This window comes from Apodemus sylvaticus, chromosome 5, assembly GCF_947179515.1.
Source record: "Apodemus sylvaticus chromosome 5, mApoSyl1.1, whole genome shotgun sequence".
Classification (NCBI taxonomy): domain Eukaryota; kingdom Metazoa; phylum Chordata; class Mammalia; order Rodentia; family Muridae; genus Apodemus; species Apodemus sylvaticus.
In genome coordinates this window covers 73910877-73931634 of record NC_067476.1, presented here as the reverse complement: position 1 = coordinate 73931634, position 20758 = coordinate 73910877, and the positions used below count along the sequence as shown (strand labels likewise).

Sequence of the window (20758 nt, the reverse complement as noted above, 5' to 3'; positions counted from 1 at the left end):
ACCAGTGAGCCCTCGTCTTCAGTGCCCATGCCTTTCCTTCTTGCTTGTGAAAAGTACTTGGCACACTGCAATACTCTTTATGCTGCTGCTGTTTACCATAGCCCCAGACTCTGACTCTGGGAGCATTAGCCGGCCTCCACGCCTCTGCTCTAGTGAACAGGGCTAACAGGACAGTGATCTTCCAGGAAAGGAGCATGGTACCCCCCTCACTGTACATTCCTCAGAGGCTCGAAATGGGGTAGAGAGAAGCCCTTGGTGTGGTCAGATAGGTGCCCAGAGGCCCATGGGGGATTTTCTTTCTGATTAGAGAGATATGGTCAGTCTCTGTCTCTAGGCGGCTCCACGTGGACACCAGGGAACCTGGAATTGAGTCCCAGCTCTGGCCCTGCCTTGCTCCATTACCTGAGGCTCCTGTTCCAGCTCTCTGGGCTTCATTTTCCCTCTCGGTAAAATGGAGATACAGCCTCCCCCGCGCCCCCCTTTCTACTCAGGGGTGGGACTGTGAGGTGATGAGGAGAGCAACCCTCAGGCTTCTTGAGTCTTGTGCTCTTTTTTGGGTGGTCAGGGACCCCAAAATAAAGGGCCTCAGAAGTAACTTCACATGTGCTTTGGGCTCCCCAGAATCATCGAACTGAATGGGCAGAAACCACCTCTTACCTACAAGCGCTTTCAGGCCCTCATCAGCCGTATGGAGCTGCCCAAGAAGCCAGTGGTGGCTGTGAGCAGCCAGCAGATGGAGAGCTGCAGGGCTGACATCCAGGAGAACCACGACGACACCTATGGCGTGCCTTCCCTAGAGGAACTGGGTGAGTGGGTCCTGCAGCATGCCACATACCACGGGCCGGGCCACGGCTTCCTGTGCGGGATGTGGCCTTCCTGTGTCCTTGTCACAAGTTAGAAAATACTGGCCTAGTGACACATGCCTGTAATTTCTGAACTGGGAGACAGAGACAGGAGAAACAGGCCAGCATGGACTACATGAGACCTTGTCTTAAAAGGGAAAAGAAAAAAAACAGAAAAGCTTGCTGTTACCCACGTGAACTGCCTGTGCCCCCCAGACCGCTGTTTCTAGCTGGAGCCTCTTTCTGTGGTTCCCGCTCTCCAACAGTAGGGGCGCTGCCTGGTGCTGGTCAGTGGGCTTTGTCACTAGGATAACTAGTCCTGGCTTTAGGAATCCAGTCCACCTTCCTGCCTCCCTCCTCTTGCCCACACCATCTTCTGATCTGAATAAAGCTAGCCTTCTTCACTTTAAGGGTTTTCTCAGTCCTCACGGCACCAAGTCCAAGGTCTGTGGTTCCATTTAAAGACCAATCTGTCTGTTAGTGGAAATGATCATTTTTATAATTGTGAATCACCTTGAAGGTGTTTACTGAGCTGTTTCTGAGGTGACCTAATCTGCAATGCTATGGCCTACTGCTCCTTTTGTAGGATTCCCCACGGAAGGACTTGGCCCAGCTGTTTGGCAAGGAGGAGAGACAGAAGCTCTGGCCCGCCTGGACAAGCACTTGGAACGGAAGGTATGGCCCCATTTCTGAGCCCAGGGACTACCAGTGCACAGCAGGAGATGTGGGTCAGGTTCATGTCCCTTAGAGCCTCTCATCTTTGAGGGGTTGAAAACTTAAAACTCTTCCTGATGGCAAGATTAACAGCAGCTCCCAGCTGGAGCGTCCATCCCTGTGCTGGCCCTGTGCTGGCCGCCGGCTTACGTGCCTGACTGCATTCTTTCCCTTCATCTGTCCAGCAGGCAGGGGTTAGGCTCCCATCTGACAGATTACAAACCTGGGCTTAGAGAGGTCGAGTAACCTGCCTGAGGTCACACCACTGGTTAGCAGTGTAGGGAGGCGCAGTTCCACACGATTACACAGTTGGCGCCAAATTAACTTTCTTCTGTGGACAGTGTCTGCTTACAGAAAGGGCAGCCAACCAGGCTTGATGCATGCCTGTAATCCCAGCATTGAAGATGGCTGAGGCAGAAGGATTGCCTTAAGTTCCAGGCCACAGTGGGCTACAGAGTGAGACTGTCTCAAAGGAAGCAATAACACTGTTGAGTTGGTAAAGCCCAGTTACTGGGTGTCAGATGGCCCTCTCCATCTTCTTTGGTTTTCTCCACAGCTTTATTTCTCATTCGCTTAGACCCAGATAGCAAATGGCCCCCTTCTGTGAATGGGGAATCAGCAAGAGGCTGGAAGAGGTGAGGCCAGAGGCACTGGCCCACAGTGTCCGTGGTCCTTACCCACCTATGACCAGAGAAGCAGAGCAGCTTCCACGGACTCCTGCTTCCAAACTCTTGAGTCTGCAGTCTCTCAGTAGTCTGTCCCTTAAAAGCACAGCTTTTTCTGTCCCCATCAAGTGACAAGGTATCTTGCCAGCAACTAGGTAATAGCAATGGATCAAGGGCCCAAAGCAGCTTGCTAAGGAAGAATGCTTTCCCAACCTCAGGAGCGGTCAGCCAGCACTGGAGGATATGGTGACAACCTCAGCCTCCCTCAGCTCAGCAGACTTAATATTCCCATCCAGATGTTTCTCTCAGCTGCAGCTAAAGCAAGTTCCTCCAATGAAAGATGAGGCAGAGAGTCAACAGCTATGAGGGATCAGTTTTGTGTGTCCACATCAAAGAGCTATATGAGGGACTGCTTCACGTGTCTGTCAAGGGCTCTGCATAGGGCTGGGTTATAGCTTGATGGTAGGCTTGTCCAGCCATGCTCAAAACCATCCTTCCATCTAGCACCAGATGAAAGGAAAAAACAGGGCTGGAGAGATGGCTCAGCGGTTAAGAGCACTGACTATTCTTCCAGAGGTCCTGAGTTCAAATCCCAGCAGCCACATGGTGGTTTACAGCCCTCCGTAGTGTACTTAGATATAATAATAAATAAATCTTTAAAAAAAAAAAAAGAAAGGAAAAAACCAAAGCACCACACCCGGTGACTCGGAGGCTGCCTGGAGAGAGATGTTTGGACAGAGGAACGATGGAGCTGACAGAAGCAGTGATAGGAGGAGCAGGACTCATGAGAGACAGATCTACACAAATTCTCAATTTGTTACCTTAACAGTATTTGTGGAGGACTGCTCCCTGAATCACCAAACCAGAAGCCCATTTCCACACACTCCTGGATGCCACTCACTGAGGAAAACCAGAGGTTTTGGTTTGAAGAAATTAAACTTTGGTTCTTCAAGCCTGAAGAGAGCAGCAGTTTGTATCATCAAGATGTTGTAGGAGCTAAAAAATCCGATGGTTAGGACAGACATAGAGAAGTGCATTCTGTTCCGTTACAGAGAGCCTAAGGGTTAGGGCAGCAGCAGGTCAGGGTTGCAGGAGCAGAGAACATCAGGATTAATTATCAATCAAGTGTTGCACTTCAGCTGCCCTTTGAAAGGGAAAGTTTTTAAAACCAATGTAACCAGGAGTCTAAGGTGTTGCCTTTGGGCATAGCGGCATCCATGTGTCCCCAGAGTACCAGAGAGCAGATACCCTTCATCCTCTTCCTCTCTGTGAGTCCATCTCAAGTGGGCTTCTCTTAGTAGTGGTGAAGGTGGTCAGCATAGCCTGTCTGTCTTCTGTCTGTATAGCTAACCAGAGCAAGGGGCATGCCTCTTTTTTGAAAGCATCAGTAAAAGTTCAAAGAAATATTTTCATTGGCTTGGCTTGGGTGCTGTGCCTTTCCATGGCCTGGTCACTGTGGCCAGGGATGGACTGTTTTCATGATCACATTCACATCCTGAGCCACACCTAGAGTCAGAAAGTAGACATGGATCTGCCTTGCCCACTGGAACTGAAGAGAGAAAGTTCTCTGTCAGATCACTCGGTGCTCTTATCGAAAAGGGAGGCCAAGCGTGCCCTGTACCTCTCTGCGGTTCGGGATTGACATTCCTTTTCTTTTTTTCTCAAGACAAGATTTCTCTGTTTATCCCTACCTGTCCTGGAACTCTCTCTGTAGATCTAGATGTCTGTTCTGCCAACATGTATGTATAAGCATCACATGTGTGCCTAGAGCCCACAGAATCCAGAAGAGGGTGTTAGATCCCCCAGAACTGGAACCACAGACAGCTTTAAGCTACCATGTAAGTTCTGTCTGATGGAAGAGTAGCAAGCGAGTGTTTTTAATGATGAACCATCGCTCCAGCTCCAGTATTCTGATTATTAAATGAAAAAAAAAAAGGATAGTAGATCTGGAGTGGCCCTGTTTTTCAGACTCAGGGATGACATGGGTGTAATGACCATGGCCACCATCAGAGACAGGCAAGTTTCATATGTCCCCTATTATAGACTTGGTAAAGAATCACACCCAAGTTCAGTCCAGTCTCTGGTACCAGTCATCTTACAGGTAATGCACAAGACAGGGATGTGTCAAACTTTTCATGAGTGTGCAGGCACCAGAAAAGTACAGTCTCTGTGTCCTTCCACAGAAACATCAAAAGGAAAAGGAAGAGGTGCCAGAGCACACTTAGAAGAAACCTTGATATGAATACTTTTTAAATGGCTAAGACTAAGCTCTAGGGCTGAGGCTGTGCATTTGGACAATAGAGGGGACAAGCAGCATTTGAGCAGTAGAGGGGACAAGCAGGAACGCAGAAATCCAAGCGTAGCTGTGGAAGAATAAAGTTGCTCCAAACACACTTTGCAAAAGTAGAAAAATGTAGGAAGTAATAACTATAAAAGCTGAGGCTGGTTGTCACCAGGGGTGAGAGAAGATTGGTCACTAGCCCGGTCCTGTTTCCACATTTACCTGCATGTGGCCTTTAGAAGAATGTATGAAGCTACACATTTGTGTGGCCCTCTGTGTCTATTTCATTTAAGATTAAAAAAAAGGGGGGGGGGCCTGGAGAGATGGCTCACGGGTAGGAGTGTTTGTTTCACAAGCAGGAAGACTGAGTTCAGATCCCGGCACCCACTAGCTAGTCATGTAGTTTAATATAGATGGAGAATTAGCTTTTGCCAAAAAAGGAAAAAGAAGGCCAGTGTCATCTCACGCACTGTAAGTCATTACAGGAAAGGTTGCTCGGGCGGTCTAACCACCAACCTGTTCCTCCCCCAAAACCACACAAATGACTTCCAAGTTCTGAGAGTGTTTGGCTCAAGGAAAAGAGTAAGAAAACAATAAGGAAGACACCCAACGTCTCTCCTGGTCTCCACACCTGCACACACGTACACACAGAGACAAGCACAGAAGATAAAATGTTTTATAAAGGTTGAAACCGTAGAATTAGGGGTCGGGGGAGCGAGATGTGCTGGCAGAAGTACCCAGTGTCTGCCGAGAGACACTGAAGGCGCAGGGGGGAGAGGCAGCACACAGAACAGCTTCTGCAAGGCTTTGAGGAACTGTGGCCAGAGAGGTGAGAGCTGTTGTGTGCCCTTCTGAGTCCTCTGAGCAGCCCAGCACTCCAGGCCCAGGGTGGGCAGTGTACTGGAGGATTGTCTCCGCGGTCCAGCCTAGATTTTATCTTAGCAGCAGTGGATGGAAAGAACATCAGAGAATCTTAGGTGGAACTTTGAGGACATGGAGAAGGGGACAGGTGACAGCAGTGAGGTGATAAAGTTGCCTTCTCTGTGAAGAGTCCAGTGCAGGAGTGAGCTTAAGGAACAGCGAGAGTTCCTCATCCGGGTGGGCCCGCTGGGCTGGGCTGTGGTTGTGCATAGGAATGCCTGACAAAAGAGGGGCCTGGGGGCAGGGATAGAGCCTGGGGCTGGACCACCGGAGGGACAGAGGAGAGATGGAACCTACAGAGAACCTCGGGCAGTGCTTCTCAACCTTCCTAGGCTGTGACCCCGTGGCACAGGTTCTCCTGTTGCTGAGCCCAACCATAGCATTATTTCATTGCTGCTCTCCACCTGCACCTTCGCTATGGTCATGGAGCGTGACGTAAGTATCTGCTGTGCAGGATGGCTGCTACGTGAGCCCTGCGAAAGGGTTGTTCCACAGTTGGGAGCCGCTGCCTAGAGTGACTGTGGCTAGCCAGACGGGGCACATGAGAGGTCCAGAGAGACCTGTGGGTTGGAGACAGACATGGGGGCGAGCAGCCAGCTGTGATGCTGGGGAGAGCCCAGAATCCAGGGACAGCAGTGTCTGGGTCAGTGCAGTGCCAGCAACGTAGGCAGCAAGGCTTAGGGAGATGGCTGGAAAGTGGAGGTAAGAGGATGGTAGAGACAGTTGGCTGTGGAGGAGGGGGCCCGGGCCGAAAGCCCCACTGGCTAGCACAAGCCCTTTGTCTTGTTGGTCATTTGTTTGGTTTGTAGAATAGAAGAAATGAGATCATTATTTCATAGTCTTAGCATGGAACTTGTTAGGGGAGAGTATCAGGTCCCAAAGAAACCTGGGACAACTCGCTCAGTTCCTGTGGCTCCTCCTGGCTCTTTTCACCCCACCCCTCACTCCCCATCCCCACCCTAACCCTCTCCAGCCCCAGGGCTGGGTTTCCCTGCCCCCAGCCTCTGATTCCGATGTAATACAGGCATTGCTGCTGCGCTCACTCTTGGCCTCTTGGTCCCCATCTCCTCTCATGGCCCACTTGTCCTCTCCTCTCCTCTCCTCTCCTCTCCTCTCCTCTCCTCTTCTCTCCTCTCCTCTCCTCTCTCCTCTCGCTCTCCCCTGCAAGTCTAGTGAGAGCAGTGTGCCCAGGGCGTGGAAGAGGAAAACAACCAATAATGAAAGACGAGAGGCCCCAGAAGGGAACAGCTCTGTTGGTCTTTGGAACACTGAGAGTTTCCTGTGTTCCTGGCTGTTTAACAATGATGCGAGGACCCTGCCTCGGTGGCAGCCTCAGGCTTCTGGTGCCGGAGCTAGGAATCCTGTTTTCTATAAAGCACATGCCTTCTCTGTTATTATAGAGTTGGTTCCATGTTCTCCGAGTTCTTTCCTACTTCAGTTACTCCCCAGAGATGGGGAATGTTCTTATTTAATAGCTGAGAAGCCGAGGCACTAAAGAAGTCATTCACAGTCATCCCGCAGACTGAACATGGAAGTCAGGACAAGAATATGGCCATTTCTCATTCCTGAGTCCCCAGGCAGGAGAGGGGAATGCACTCCATGTCCCAGGCCTGCTTCTAAGGCCTTTCCTTGGTTTTGTTTTCTTTTGTTTGTTTTTTGACCTTAGATAAAGAATCCTCACTTTGTAACAGCCAAGCCTGACCTGTTACCTCTCTTCTGCAGGCCTGGGTTGCCAACTATGAGAGACCTCGGATGAATGCCAATTCCTTGCTGGCCAGCCCCACAGGCCTCAGCCCCTACCTGCGCTTTGGATGCCTCTCCTGCCGCCTCTTCTACTACCGCCTGTGGGACTTGTACAAGAAGGTGAGGTGCGGGGAACATGCACGGTTGCCCCCAGACACAGCACTTGTTGCCAGTCATCCCCCCCAAAAAGGCCCCTTCCCTTTGGCTTTGGGGCTGGGCTGTCACAGTTCTGGAGACACTCAGTTCAGGGGAGCTGGAGATGGTTGGTTTCCTAGAGGTGACGGCTGGGTACAACTGAGTCACTGATGTGAATGAACCCAGTTTCTTCTGTGGTTCTGGAGACAGAATAGCTGGCCTTGGGGGCATTAGAGCTGGTGTCTTCACTAGCAGCTGATAAGTGAAGGCTTGGGACCTGGGGTGGGAAGTGAACCTTGAGGCTAGGGGCAGCACAAGCATAGGCACAGCTGCCCTCGCGGGAGCCGGGCGGAGTGTAAAGGGAAGTGAGTCCAGGAAGGAGTGTAAAGGGAAGTGAGTCCGGGAAGTGAGTCCAGGAAGACTCACCATGCGGTGCAGCCTGCAGGCTCCGCTAGAGCGTCCCTCGGAGGCACCCCTTAGGTCATACTGTGCCTTGGATTTTAGTGTTGCTTTTCCCACCCCATTATCAGCTCCACGGAATGGGGTAGTTTTGGACGTTTGCTCCGTAGGTCATCGGGAGGGGGAGGTCATTGTGTAAAGTCCAACCTAATCCCTTTATGTCTCGGACTGTTGTTTATACATTGTTTACCCAAAATCTAGACTTAGTACTTTGTAATTTTTTAAATACAGTATATTCTGATCACAGATCCCCATGCCCCAACTCCTAGTAGATTCTCCTACCTTCCACCCTCTCAGGTCCACAGCCTTTCTCTCTTTTTCTTACTAGAATACAAACAGACAAGTACAGAAAAAAAAGAAAGAAAGAAAGAAAAAAACCTGAATTGAACAAAATTAATGAATAGGAGGAAAAAAAGTGAAAGAAAAAGCCCAAGAAACACATATAAGCACAGACATACATTTACACACATGGAGGTCTCATAAAAGCACAAACCCAAGACCATAACGTATAAGTAAAGACCTGCACGCTGCAAGGTTTAGATGAAAGAAAAAAGGAAGGAAGGGAGGGACCGAGGGAGGGAGGAAGGGAGGGAGGGAGGAAGGGACTAAGGGAGGGAGGATGGGACTAAGGGAGGGAGGAAGGGAGGAAGGGCCCAGCCTAAGCATTCTGAGCCCCACCCCCAGAAAATCCTCCTCCAAAAGCACCATTGTGCTTACTTGTGCTCACACCTACTGCTGCCCTTGAGTGCAGTTTGTATACCAGGTAAGGCTCAACTGCAGAAAAGCAATTTCCCTTTGTGAGCAGTTATCAATTGGAAGTAGCATCTGGGTTAGGGATGAGGGCTGTGTCCACTTCCTCTAATCTGGGACCTCGTCTGACTAGGACCTGTGCAGGCCCTGTGCAGTCACCCACAGTCCTGCTGCCTCACCGTGCCTCAGTCCTGCTGTGTCTAGAAGGCCTTGTCTCTGTGCTGACTTCCATCTCCACTGGCTCCTAACAGTCTTTTCTTCTCCGCTTCCAAAGAGTTCCCTGAGCAGAGGGGAGAGATTTGATGGAGAGGTTCCTGTTTAGAACGGAGTATTCTAAAGTGTCTCACTCTCTGCACTTTGTCCAGCTGTGGTCCCTGTATTTGTTCCCATCTACCACAGGAGGAAGCTTCTCTGGTGATGGCTGAGCGAGACACTGCATAGCACCATGTGATTAGGAGTCATTTTATTGCTGTAGCCCTTTAGCAGAACAGTGGTGTTTGGTTTCATGGCCACCGTCAGGGACGGCCCCCATCTCATGGAGTGGGTCTTTATTCAGTCACATAGTGTTGGTTGCTCCCACAGTGTGTGTGCCACTGTTGTACCCATGTGTCACAGGCAGACACCACTGTAGATCAGAGAGGGTTTGCACCTCGGTTGCCTTTCTCCTCTAGGAGCGTGCAGAGGAGTACTATGTTCCAGTACTGTGAGCACTAGTTAGTAGAGGAAGGCTCTAGGTAGACGCCAGCTCCACTTCTCTGGATTCAGTAAGTTATTTAGCTGTTCAGATTTCATATTTTAAATCGCGATGATATGTAAAATCTCTTCAGCTTTCTAGAAGCCACAGACTTGAGAGTAGGCTTGAAGAGTGTGGTTCCCATGGCAGAGTTTCATAGCATCATTCTGCCACCTCACCTCTGAAGCCATTCTTGGTACCAGGTCAGGGCTGCATGTCGTACACTTTATAAATCTAGTCCCTCTGCACATCTTGGGGATTTGGAGTCATGCTGCTTGGGAGACACTCCAGGCTGTTCTGTGCAGAGACCTCAGCATCACAGTGCTAACTAAGAACCAGGCAGGGACTCATCTCTGTGTACTGTGCCCACCCCTTAGGTAAAGAGGAACAGCACACCTCCCCTCTCCTTATTTGGACAACTCCTGTGGCGGGAATTCTTCTACACAGCGGCCACCAACAACCCCAGGTTTGACCGAATGGAGGGGAACCCCATCTGCATCCAGATCCCCTGGGACCGCAACCCCGAAGCCCTAGCCAAGTGGGCCGAGGGCAAGACAGGCTTCCCTTGGATTGACGCCATCATGACCCAACTGAGGCAGGAGGGCTGGATCCACCACCTGGCCCGGCACGCCGTGGCCTGCTTCCTCACCCGCGGGGACCTCTGGGTCAGCTGGGAGAGCGGGGTCCGGGTGAGTGCAAGCTGGCCTGTACCCTGTGACCAGGCCTAGCCAAGGGCAGCTCCTTGTAGGCTGGGGCTGGGGTGGGATTCCTGGGTCCAGGAGACCCCTACTGCATCCTCGGGGGGCCTCAACAGAAGGGCTTTGGCTCCCTGAGGGTATTACAGTATTTCAGATTTGGAAAGAGCCAGAGCGTCAGGTCTCCAAGAAGGCTGGTTTTCCCATCTAGGTATTTGACGAGCTGCTCCTGGATGCAGATTTCAGCGTGAACGCAGGCAGCTGGATGTGGCTGTCCTGCAGTGCTTTCTTCCAACAGTTCTTCCACTGCTATTGCCCTGTGGGCTTCGGCCGGCGCACAGACCCCAGTGGGGACTACATCCGGTAAGGATGCATACCAGGCTCTTTGGCTCTGGACCACTGTGGCCTCCTCCCGGACTGGGGTACCCTAGACCCTTTAAAGAAGAGTCATAGTGTGCTGATACATTACCTGGTGTGTGTTTCAGGCGATACCTGCCCAAGTTGAAAGGGTTCCCCTCTCGATACATCTATGAGCCCTGGAATGCCCCAGAGTCGGTTCAGAAGGCCGCCAAGTGCATCATTGGTGTGGACTACCCACGGCCCATCGTCAATCATGCAGAGACTAGTCGGCTCAACATTGAGCGAATGAAGCAGATCTACCAACAGCTGTCGCGATACCGGGGACTCTGTAAGGATTCCTGCCCCCACTGACATCCCGCTCACCAGGGGGACTTAACCTGAAAGCATGTTCAGGTGTTGGATGCCCCAGGCTGTGGAAGATTCTGCAGGATGGGCCAGCTTGGGCTGCCACGGTGGCTGTGGGGTTGGAAAAGGTGGAGGCTTTGTGGTCCTGCCCTCCTGGCTCCTTGGTTTCTCATGAGCTGCAGCCCTCTTAAGCTTGTGTGCTTTCTGAGTACCCTTTTCTTAATCCCCAGGTCTGCTGGCATCTGTCCCTTCCTGTGTGGAAGACCTCAGTCACCCTGTGGCAGAGCCTGGATCTAGCCAGGCTGGGAGCATCAGCAATACAGGTAACCAGTCAGTTACGCTGGCCTCTGGCCACCAGCACTTTAGTCATTGAGGGCCGGGGTCACAGTGAGCATGTGGCTGATGAAGCCACATCCCACCCAGGGCACACGGTAGGACAATCAACAAGAGCATTCATTTAAGAAGTTTGGAGGGAAGCAGCACTGAGGGCTGACGTAGGACTAGGCATCGGGCTTCTTTAGGCCACTTTCCCTGGGACGGCCCAGGGACGCTGCTTCAAGTGCTGTTTAGCTTCATCTTGATAAGAACAAGGAAAGGAAATAGCGAGAAAGGCCCCAAAGCAGGCACAGGCAGAGCCCACTCCAGGAGCAGAAGGGTCCAGAGCCAGGGATGAGGGCGCAGAGCAGCTTTGGCACAAGGTGCCCTGCCTTCCTGCACTTAAGGAAGCCAGGGGAGCAGGGCGAGGGACTGAGGTTTTAAACCCCGCTGCCTGCTGCACGAGCAGTAAACAGCAGCTTGGGTCTAGGCAGGAGAAGCATTAGGAAGGAGCAAGGGCGCGCTGCTCAGGTTGGGGATGCTCTACAACATGACAGTCGCCAGGACCCTGGGATTTCCCAGGCCTGCAGGGGGAAACCTCACTTGAGGGCAAGGATTGCAGCTAGGCCAGATCAGTCTCTGGCCTGGAGCCAGATCTGAGCACAGTAAGTTGGCCCTGCTGTCAGCGGGCCAGGCCACGCCCCCTCATACAGTTCCAAGTGCAGTCACCACCAAAAGGAGGCCAGGGCAGGGCTCCCTGTCCCCAAAGAGCAGTCATTGCACAGCGTGAGACCATTTGGCTGTGCATCCATGACCTGTTCCTGTGCCTCCACAGGCCCCAGACCACTGTCCAGTGGCCCAGCTTCTCCTAAACGCAAGCTGGAGGCAGCTGAGGAACCGCCCGGTGAAGAACTGAGCAAGCGGGCTAGAGTGACAGAGATGCCTGCCCAAGAGCCTCCCAGCAAGGACTCCTGAGAGTGAGTTGTGGTTTAAAAGGCTGTTGCTTGCCAGCTGGAGGTTCAGGCAGCACCCCAGGTTAAACTGTGATGGGGTGGGGTTTCAGCTCAGAACCCGCCGTTCTGGCTTTCAGACCTAACCCAGTCGTTCTCAACTTTGTAATACTGCAACCCTTAAATGAAGTTCCTCACACTGCAGTGACCCCTAACCATACAGTTAATGCCATTACTACTTAAGAACCATAGTTTTGCTACTGTCATGAATCATCATGTAACTATCCGATAGTCAGGATGTCTGGTATGTGACCCCCAGGGGTCACGGCCCACAGGTTGAGAAGCACTGCTCCAAGCCTTTACAGACTGGTGGAGGAAGGGGCAGGGCTAGTTAGTTTGTTTGAGACAGAGCCTCACTGGGTAGTTGAGGATAGTTTTGGACTTGTAATAATCCTCCTGCCTCATCCTCCTGAGTGCTGGAATTTCAGATGTGGGCTACCATGTCTAGTTTACCTTCTAAAACTTAGAAGGGTTTATTTTGAAGAAAGAAATTTAGAAGGTGAAAGTTTTTGATTTCTGTCGAGGGCTTTAGTTTTGTTCTGTTTGTTTACTTGACCTTTCTGACTCCTAACATAAGCAAAATCTGATGTGAAGCTGTGAAGTGGTGGGTGGGAGGCTGTGTTCTGTAGGCAGGCCAGATGGGGGCGATGCTGAGCTTCAGATAGCAGGAAAGGGCTCAGCCCAGGGCTGCCCAGGCCCAAAGGACCAGAGGGCCCAGCCTCCTCTGCCCAGGGTCCCTTCTCTTCTTACCAGGGCTCTGGCTTTGCACATGCCAGTCCGTCCTCATTTTTTCTACAAGGTTCCTGAATCATTAAAAAAGGAAAGAAACAGAGCGGGAGAGTCAGTCTCCTCTTCCCTGTTCCTCTTTCCCTAAGGCAGGAAAGCCGTTTAGGCCAGTACTGGAGCCGTGCGGATTGCTGTCCTCAGCTCAGCCCTGCCGTCCTCCCCGTCCTCCCGGTCCTCCCCGTCAGGCTGTTCCGAGCGTCTGCGTCAGTAGAGGGGAGGGTGCCTTTCACCATGGAGGCTTGGCTCTTTCTGGTCCCGATCGCTCAGGGCCTCCCTGGGCTTCTGCAGTCTCGGTTTATGTGCTCATTGAGGTGGCAGGCACTTGGTGCTTTGTCCTCTAGACATTGACAGTGGGAGGACAAAGTTGTGCTGTCTCGTCCCTGGAAGAGCCACCACCACAGATGCACTAATCTGTGTGCTAGCTAATGTGATGGCTAATGACCTTGATTGGTTAACTCCCTGATTTTGAGGCAAGATTAACAAACAGAATGCTTAGTTGTATGAGTCAAGGTTGCTCAGTAAGCTGATGGCGTATAGTACAACGTGGACTTGTCACCAGCAGATGTATAGGCAGAGTGACATATAATGCATGCCACATTAATGTGGGTCCATCCACAGTGACTTGGGAAAAGACTAACAGCCCTAGAACAGTTCCTAAGAAACTGGACTCGGCTTATCGAGAGAGCTGTCGATGGGCTGGGTGATGAAAGAGTGTGAAACAACTTAGACCAGGGAACTGGGGTCCCAGGACAGCAACACCAATTCAATTTACACGATCTGTACAAGTTACATAATCTCTAGGAGGATAGTTTTCCTTCCTAAAATCAGGTGGTTGTTCCCAGGATTAAGTGAAGATGCCAGTCAGGAGACGTGCGCATGCTGCCTTAGGATGAGCATCCCGAAGTCAAAGATCCCAAATGCTAGGAAATCCAAATCCGTTTGAGTGTCAACAGTGAAATCTATGCAGATATCCTTAAATTCAGAAAACCTTGGACTTTAAAATACCTCTGGACTTACTGGACACTTAGCGTGTTTCAGGCCCCATTGTTGGCTAAGACAGATAGGGACATTCTTTTTTACCTCCGGGGCCTCAAGGATGAGGCTTGTGGGCTTGGATTTGGTAGGCCCGAGATGATGGCTGCAACTGAGCATGCGTGCCTCTCTCCTGTGGGTCAGGACAACGAGGATGCCATGCTCCCGTACTCACTTCATGTACTCCATGGCCCAGCTCCCTTGGCAGGTCCTAGGCTGGCAATAAGTGGTGAACTAGACTGGCAGTCCCTGCCCCACCCCCCTTTGGGTGATACTAGTCAGAGGAGACAGTGTAAGCAGAGGTATTTAATTTCAAGAGGCCATAAGTGTTATTTTAAAAAAATGCAACTGCATAGAAGAGAAAGGCTGGACAGAGAGAATTGCCGACTTGGGAACTGTGCTTTAAGAAGCACTGGTGTGGCCAGGTAGTAGTGGCACACGTCTTTAATCCCAACACTTGAGAGGCAGTAGCAGACGGACCCAGTAAGTTTGAAGACAGCCTGGCCTACAGAACAAGTTTCAGAACAGCTAAGCCTACACAGAGAAACTCTGTCTCAAAAAACCAAACCAAATAAACAAAAACAGTCACTGGCTTAGACTGTTGCGTGGGATTAGCTAAGAAGACTAGATCACAGTAGACTCCAGCAGTGTCACACCGTGTGTCGGCCTCACCACCTGGGCCTAGCCCTGAGTCCTGGAGCACGGTGCCCCTGCTGGCATGGTTATTAGTGGGGTGATTGCCTGTTAGTCTGGTGCTCTGGAAGACTGTTGGACCAGGCAGTGAGGGCCCTGAGGGCTCCGGGACAGAAGCTGCTGTGGAACAGGGTGGCCGAGCCAGCGTCGGGAGGAGACTAAGCCCTGGATGGGCCCTGTAGAGAGCCAAGTGGGCAAAGGCCACTGAGAGGACTGATGCTGATGTCAGGGGACGTCAGCCAGGTGGAGGAGTGCCTCTCCTGCACTGTGTCTGGATGCTCATGTGTCACCTGCTGAGGTCCCAGGGGCTGTTTCTCACAGCTTATGCCCTACATCTTCATTAGGTAGTTAAGCCAGGGAATGCTCTTGAAGATAGAGAGGGGGACCAGGAGGCCAGATGATATGACAGGAGCAGAGCTCTTTCCAAGACAGAGCACCATGTTTCTGGAAACCCCGAGAGAAGAGCGCAGTGCCTCCAGTGTGCAGGCCAGGGCACCTGGGCCTTGGGAACCTCATCTGTGGCATCAGGCTTGCTAGAGGCACAGACCCTACAGAACGTTCATGTTTACAAAAGAATATATTCGATTGTCTTACTCAGCGGGAGAGTGAGTCCAGAAGTGGCCATCTGCACAGCAGAGAGGCTAAGTACCTAGGAACTGCACATCCTACAGGGCTGGTGCTGAAGGCCAGGGGCTTCCCAGAGAGCCTCTGGTCAGAGAAGCTGGGCTCTGATGTCAGTGGAGACTGGCAGGAGCAGCAGCAGCAGCAGTGGAGATGCACTCAGCAGCAAGGAGCGCAGACTGTCAGGCAGAAGCAGTCCCGCTCTTCGATCGGAGCTCCATCTCTGGGCTACTACTAGAAGGCACTGCCCTTGGGAGATCTTCCTCAGTTAGTCCTTCTAGGACACGTTCTCACACACCCACTCGGAGACAAGGTCCTTGGTTGCTCCCAAATCCAATCAAGATGACAGCCAAAATTAACCCTCACATCTGTGAAACGCTCTGTCCTGCAGCCGGGACACACACACCAGGGTGTCAAGGAGAAAATCAAGATTCTTGTGTGAAATGTCTGACTGAGAGAAGCACACAGGCAGAGGGAGGCTCACTGAGGCCTTACATGTGCTTCAGAGTGACTTTGATCACATGACTGGTGGGCCACAGAGAGGAGGCTTTGGGTCCAGTCAGAGTGGTATGGATGGGAAGACCTTCTGCCCATCCTCTGTCCATTTTAGTCATGTGACTGGGGCTGAGAACCATTCCCCACATTCAGTCTCTCAGCTCTGCTCTTGGCACTGTGACCCTGCTGTCTCATGAGCGAGCGTTCATTATCCTTTAAATCAGTACTCCAGAAAAACATCTCTAGTTTCTGTGCTTGCCTCAAACCCACACCAACCGAATGTTCTACATTTAGTTTTTACAATGTTCACTAAACTGAACAGAGAAAACAGTGAGCTTCCAAATAGCATTCCTGTCAGCTGGTGCCCGTAGCCCCAGAGCTGCTGACACAGGTTTCCATCAGCATCTGCTTCTGCACTGACTCCGCTGCCGCTGCCGCTGCCCGTCGCACCCGACTTTTAAGAGCGTGTTCCCATTTCTAACCCTTCCACTTTATTTTGTTTAAGTTTCTGTCTATGCCACTATGTTGACTTTCTTCCTTTTTACATCTTGGTGAAGAGTAATATAAAGATTCCTTATTGGTTAAAAACAGAATATCAGGGCCTGGAGAGACACTCAGACAGACAGCACTGGGGAGACAGACAGCACTGGCTGCTCTTGCAAAGGTCCCAAGGTTTGATTCCCAGCACCCAGTGGCAGCCCCAAACCATCTGTGACTCCAGTTCCAGGGAATCTTGGCTGGTTTCTGGGAGCGCCAGTTACTCATGTGGTGTACAGACTTGCATGCAGGTAAAATGTACACATAAAATTAATTTTTTAAAGCCCATATGGTTTGAATCCTAAAGGCCTGGGAATTCCTCTCTCTCCACTTTACATGGGTACTTGTGTTACTTCAGTTTCTCATTTATGAAAATGGAGAACTAGCAGGTCGTCTGGGCCTTTGTGAGGGCCGCCATGGCAAAGTACCAGAGAGGCAAACCCCTGTTATAGGGTCTGGAGTTCAAGGTCATGGTCTCTGTGCTTGCAGAGGGTTTTCCCTCTGTTCTGTCCAGGTCAAAGTCCTTTATCCATTTGGATTTGAGGTCAGCCCAGTCATCTCATTGTTATCTAAGGAGAGTCACACACACCCTGAGGTACTGGGAGTCAAGACCTGAGCCACAGAAACAAAGACATTATTAGTTGTCGACACAAGTGCATGCCTGCCCTGCAGCCCCTCCACCAGCCTGTTGTTACAGGATTCCCCTTTCTTCTGGTATCTGATGAAGCCATTTCTCTCTGTCCCAGATCTAAGATGTTCTAAATCTCTAAGATGAGTCACCTTGTGTCCCCAGTCCCCTTTCTGTCCCGCCCTGTAGCCCTGTGTGAGGGTTCTGTGGTTGGAGTGGAAGTTTGCCTGCCTGCTGGTTCTAAACGCAGTCATTGCCTTACTCTGGAATCACTAGAACCAGGCGACTTCCCTCTCACACAGCTACTTTCCAGAGACTCCATCTCTGGAAGCAGTGTCTGTGCTCTTGTCATTTCTGAACAAATGTTCCTCAAGACATCAAGTGATGGCACGTAGCCCTGTCTTCTGCTGTCCTTATCCCTCGGGAGAAGGTATTTAGGGAGCACTAACCCTGGCTTCAGAGATGCAGTATTCAGCCATCTTCATGGTTGCCCAGCAACAGTCTGCGCTGGGGCCTGGGGCCTAAGTAGCACTGCATTGGGCTGTCCCACTCTCGGTCTGGGAATCCCCAGGGAAGCAGCCAGAGGAGCTGGTGCCTGGGCGACAAGCAGCCTCCTGAGTGCCCCCTTTGCACATGTTTTTCTCTTTCAGCTGGAGAGCCATCGCTCCGTGAGCAAAGCCCGGGTGCCAGAGCTGCCACAGGACAGCACAACCTACAGAGAAGCCAGTCAGCAACAGATGGAGCGAGCGTGCGTGTGCGTGTGTGTGTGTGTGTGTGTGTGTGTGTGTGTGTGTGTGTGTGTGTGTGTGTGTAGAGGAAGGTGTACCATTTGCGTGTGCATGCATCTGTTTACACTCATGACCCTGAACGTCGCTGGGCTGGAGGAGTCCCTAGATCATGCCTTCTTTCCAGGGCTGCTTCCTGACCTCCAGACATAAGACTAGAAGCCACAGCAGTGGCCGTCAGCCCAGATCTGTCCCTGGGAGCCCCCTTCCTTGTCCCAGTAGGGTGGTTGGACCCTAGCTGGAATTCTGGTCTGCCTCCGCAGACTTCTTCCCTCCACCTTCCAGAGCTTTTCTCTGTGTAGCCCTGGCTGTCCTGGAACTCACTCTGTAGACCAGGCTGGCCTCCAACTCAGAAATCCACCTGCCTCTGCCTCCCAAGTGCTGGGATTACAGGCGAGGACCACATTTTTTGACTCTTATCTAAAGCATGGAGTTTCTGAGGCAGCCAGAGTCCTGCTGACTTAGTTCCCACCTTCTGACACTAGAACCTGAGCAGGCTGGAGTAGATGTGTCCCGTCCAGTCTTAAACAGCCTGGCCAGGCTTGTAAATCCCATGCCACTAGCAGGCTTCCCCAATGTCTAAGACTACAGACTGGTGGTGTGTGCCCGGTACTGCTTATGTCTGCCTCAGGCAGCATATCCGTCTTTGTAGAACCTTCTAGAAGCCAAGTGGGGAATAGACTCCCAGTCTTCTGTCCCTTCCCCGGCAGCTAAGGCCCAGGCTCAGCCTTCTACAATCTGTGGAGGGGCTAGGGTCTGAGCTGGTGGAAGAAACCCATACCCTTTGGCTGAAGGGCCCCTGGTTCCTCTGGCCATACTCCTGACACCACATGCTCCAGCGAGTACTACTGATACCGAGCCAGGCACGCTGGGCAGTCTGCTCTGCAGGCTTCGACAGCTTACCCCAGACTAGTCCGCGTCTACACTGCAGTGTCTGCTGTCCAGGACTGACCTTCAGGGGACTCAGACAGAGAGACTGGGGGCTGGGCACTGCCTGGGGTCGTTGGCAAAAGGTCAGAGATCACAGCTGGCACACCCACCCCTTTGCAGAGCAGCAGTGGAAGGTTTGGCCTAGAGAAGTCAGGCCTTGGTTTCCAGGGAGCCAACTCCTGCCCACTGCTGGGTCATATGGAGAAGTTAGGAAAAGAAGGATCTGGGGACACCCAAGCAAGTCTTCCTTCCACCCCGTGGCCTGCACTTGAGCCACAGTGTGTGTGTGTGTCTATGTGTGTGTCTGTGTGTGTGTCTGTGTGTGTGTCTCTGTGTGTTCGTTCCTATTTGGATTTTTGTTCTCACATGTAACATTAAGCTGGCCTCTGGGCCTTTTCCTCTCTACCTCCCCTGTGACCTTTCCTAGCCTCAGAGTTGTTAATGCCCTTGGCCCTGGCTTTTATCTCGTCAGACCAGAACCCTGGGGTCAGGTTCCCCTCCCCAGCTGTCTAGCACATCTGACAGGCTTCTTTCTGAGATGGCCTCAGGTTTTCTCAGCAGAGAGCTGCCTTTAGTCCGACTGTCCATGTCCATCATTCTCACCCGAGCATCCTACAATCATGTGAAGAAACAGGGCACCTGTGATGTCTGTGTCCAGAGCCCTGGGGTGTGGCCTCCCTGCTCCCCAGCCCCAGGCCGAGAGGAAAGAGCCAACGCATCTTGCTGGAGGGAGGCAGAGTGAGCCTGGAGACCCGGTCTTGGGAGCAGAGGCTACTTCTGGGTCCAGGATTTCGTTTGCAACATCATCAACTATGGGGACAATGGCCTTCTCTGCTCTTTTGATGATGGCTCTCTCCCCAAGGTACAAGTTGGCAAGATCATCTGTCCTTCCACCTCCTTGACATGTTGACCCAGTCCCAGGACAGCCTTCCAGTGGATGGAGCAGTCTACCCCCACAACTGTGGGGTAGCCTGGAGCCCTGGGGTGACGTCATGCCTCTTTTTGCCTAGCCTGAGTGGCCCTGAGGACTATCACAGAATAGTGCCCCATGTCCTGCTCCTGGGACCTAGCATGGGGAAGAGTTGGTTGCAGGCAAAAAGCACTTTACAGAGTTCCCTATTGCTGGGAAGGTTGTGTTTCTCCCACAGTTTGTTTATGAATATTACCTGTTTTATAAATGTCTGATCCTGTCTGAGTAAAACTGTGTTATGTAATCTATCTTGTGGGAGGTCTGGGGCCTGCGTTCCTGAGGCTGAACCTAGGTAAAGCTTTAAGCCAGGCCGTGTTGGGTCTGTTGGAACGAAGAGTCTTACTCTCCTTTGGACAGAGGAGGTTGTGAACTACTGTAGTGTGCTGGCAGTAGCCCCGGGGTTTAGTGAAAATCAAGCAAAAGTCAGCCCAAACCACACAGGGTACCAAGACCAGTTCCTGGGTGCCACCTCAGAGGAGCACTGGGTAGCCTACTGAGATCCAGGCTACTGTATCCATTCTTTATGATGTGCTAAGGATGTATGTGTGCCCTCTAGACACCATTAAAAAAGCTACAGCCAAGCCTGAGGCCTGGACGCTGGCTCTGGCTTGTACCATCTGGCCAGAGTACAGTGCACATGGGTGTTCCTGGTGCGAGAGGGGCTCAGGCAAAGCCAAAGAAAATCAGTCTGCTCCTCAAGTAGGAGAGCTTTACTCTAGGGTTCGGCTCATTCCTGGTGCTGCCGCCAAGCTCCCGCTGGCCTACTCTCTCCTAGACTGGCCTCCCTCTGGGCTTCTCATGGAGCTTTGGTGTGGCTGGAAAAGCTGAGATCCCTTTGTTCTTGAGCAGAGGTTCTATGAGAGGGAACTGCCCTGCATACTCACACACTCCTGACCTCCTGGGGCTGCTGCCCAGCTGAGACACGCACATAGCCGCCATGCTACTTAGGCAAGGCTGCTTTCCTGGCAGGCAGGGAGGGGCCACAGTAGCAGATGGTTTGGGCAGGGCCTAGTGTGAGAGGCCTGAGCCAGAACAGAAAGCTCAAGTGACCAAACCTTTACCTCTTGGAGCATCAGTGGCAGGGAGGGGAGAGGCAGCCAAGGCCTCTGGCGTTAGGTTCTAGAATGTTCTCAGGGCTGAAGCAGGGAGATTGAGTACTGCAAGGTAGGTGTCTACAGCTTCTCGCTAGGAAGGGAAAGGAGGAGATCAAGATATGCAGATGGAACTCCACAGACTGTAGAGCATATGTCTGTCCTGCTCCACTTACATGAAGGACAGGGTCTGTGACTAGAGGTGACTGAACCACCAAAGCT

At 51.8% G+C, this 20758-nt stretch overlaps 1 protein-coding gene across 1 annotated transcript in view; it reads left to right on the top strand.

Annotated features, from left to right (window-relative positions):
• The window catches only part of Cry2 (cryptochrome circadian regulator 2), a 29954-nt gene extending 10284 nt beyond the window's left edge, over nucleotides 1-19670 (top strand). The window contains exons 4-12 of the mRNA XM_052183034.1: nucleotides 622-806; nucleotides 1429-1517; nucleotides 7146-7286; nucleotides 9621-9932; nucleotides 10150-10301; nucleotides 10424-10626; nucleotides 10874-10966; nucleotides 11794-11935; nucleotides 17411-19670. Of these exons, the coding sequence (XP_052038994.1) occupies nucleotides 622-806; nucleotides 1429-1517; nucleotides 7146-7286; nucleotides 9621-9932; nucleotides 10150-10301; nucleotides 10424-10626; nucleotides 10874-10966; nucleotides 11794-11933 (1315 nt within the window). The 3' untranslated portion in view covers nucleotides 11934-11935; nucleotides 17411-19670. The remainder of the gene's footprint in view (nucleotides 1-621; nucleotides 807-1428; nucleotides 1518-7145; nucleotides 7287-9620; nucleotides 9933-10149; nucleotides 10302-10423; nucleotides 10627-10873; nucleotides 10967-11793; nucleotides 11936-17410) is intronic.
• Nucleotides 19671-20758: the final 1088 nt, after the last annotated feature.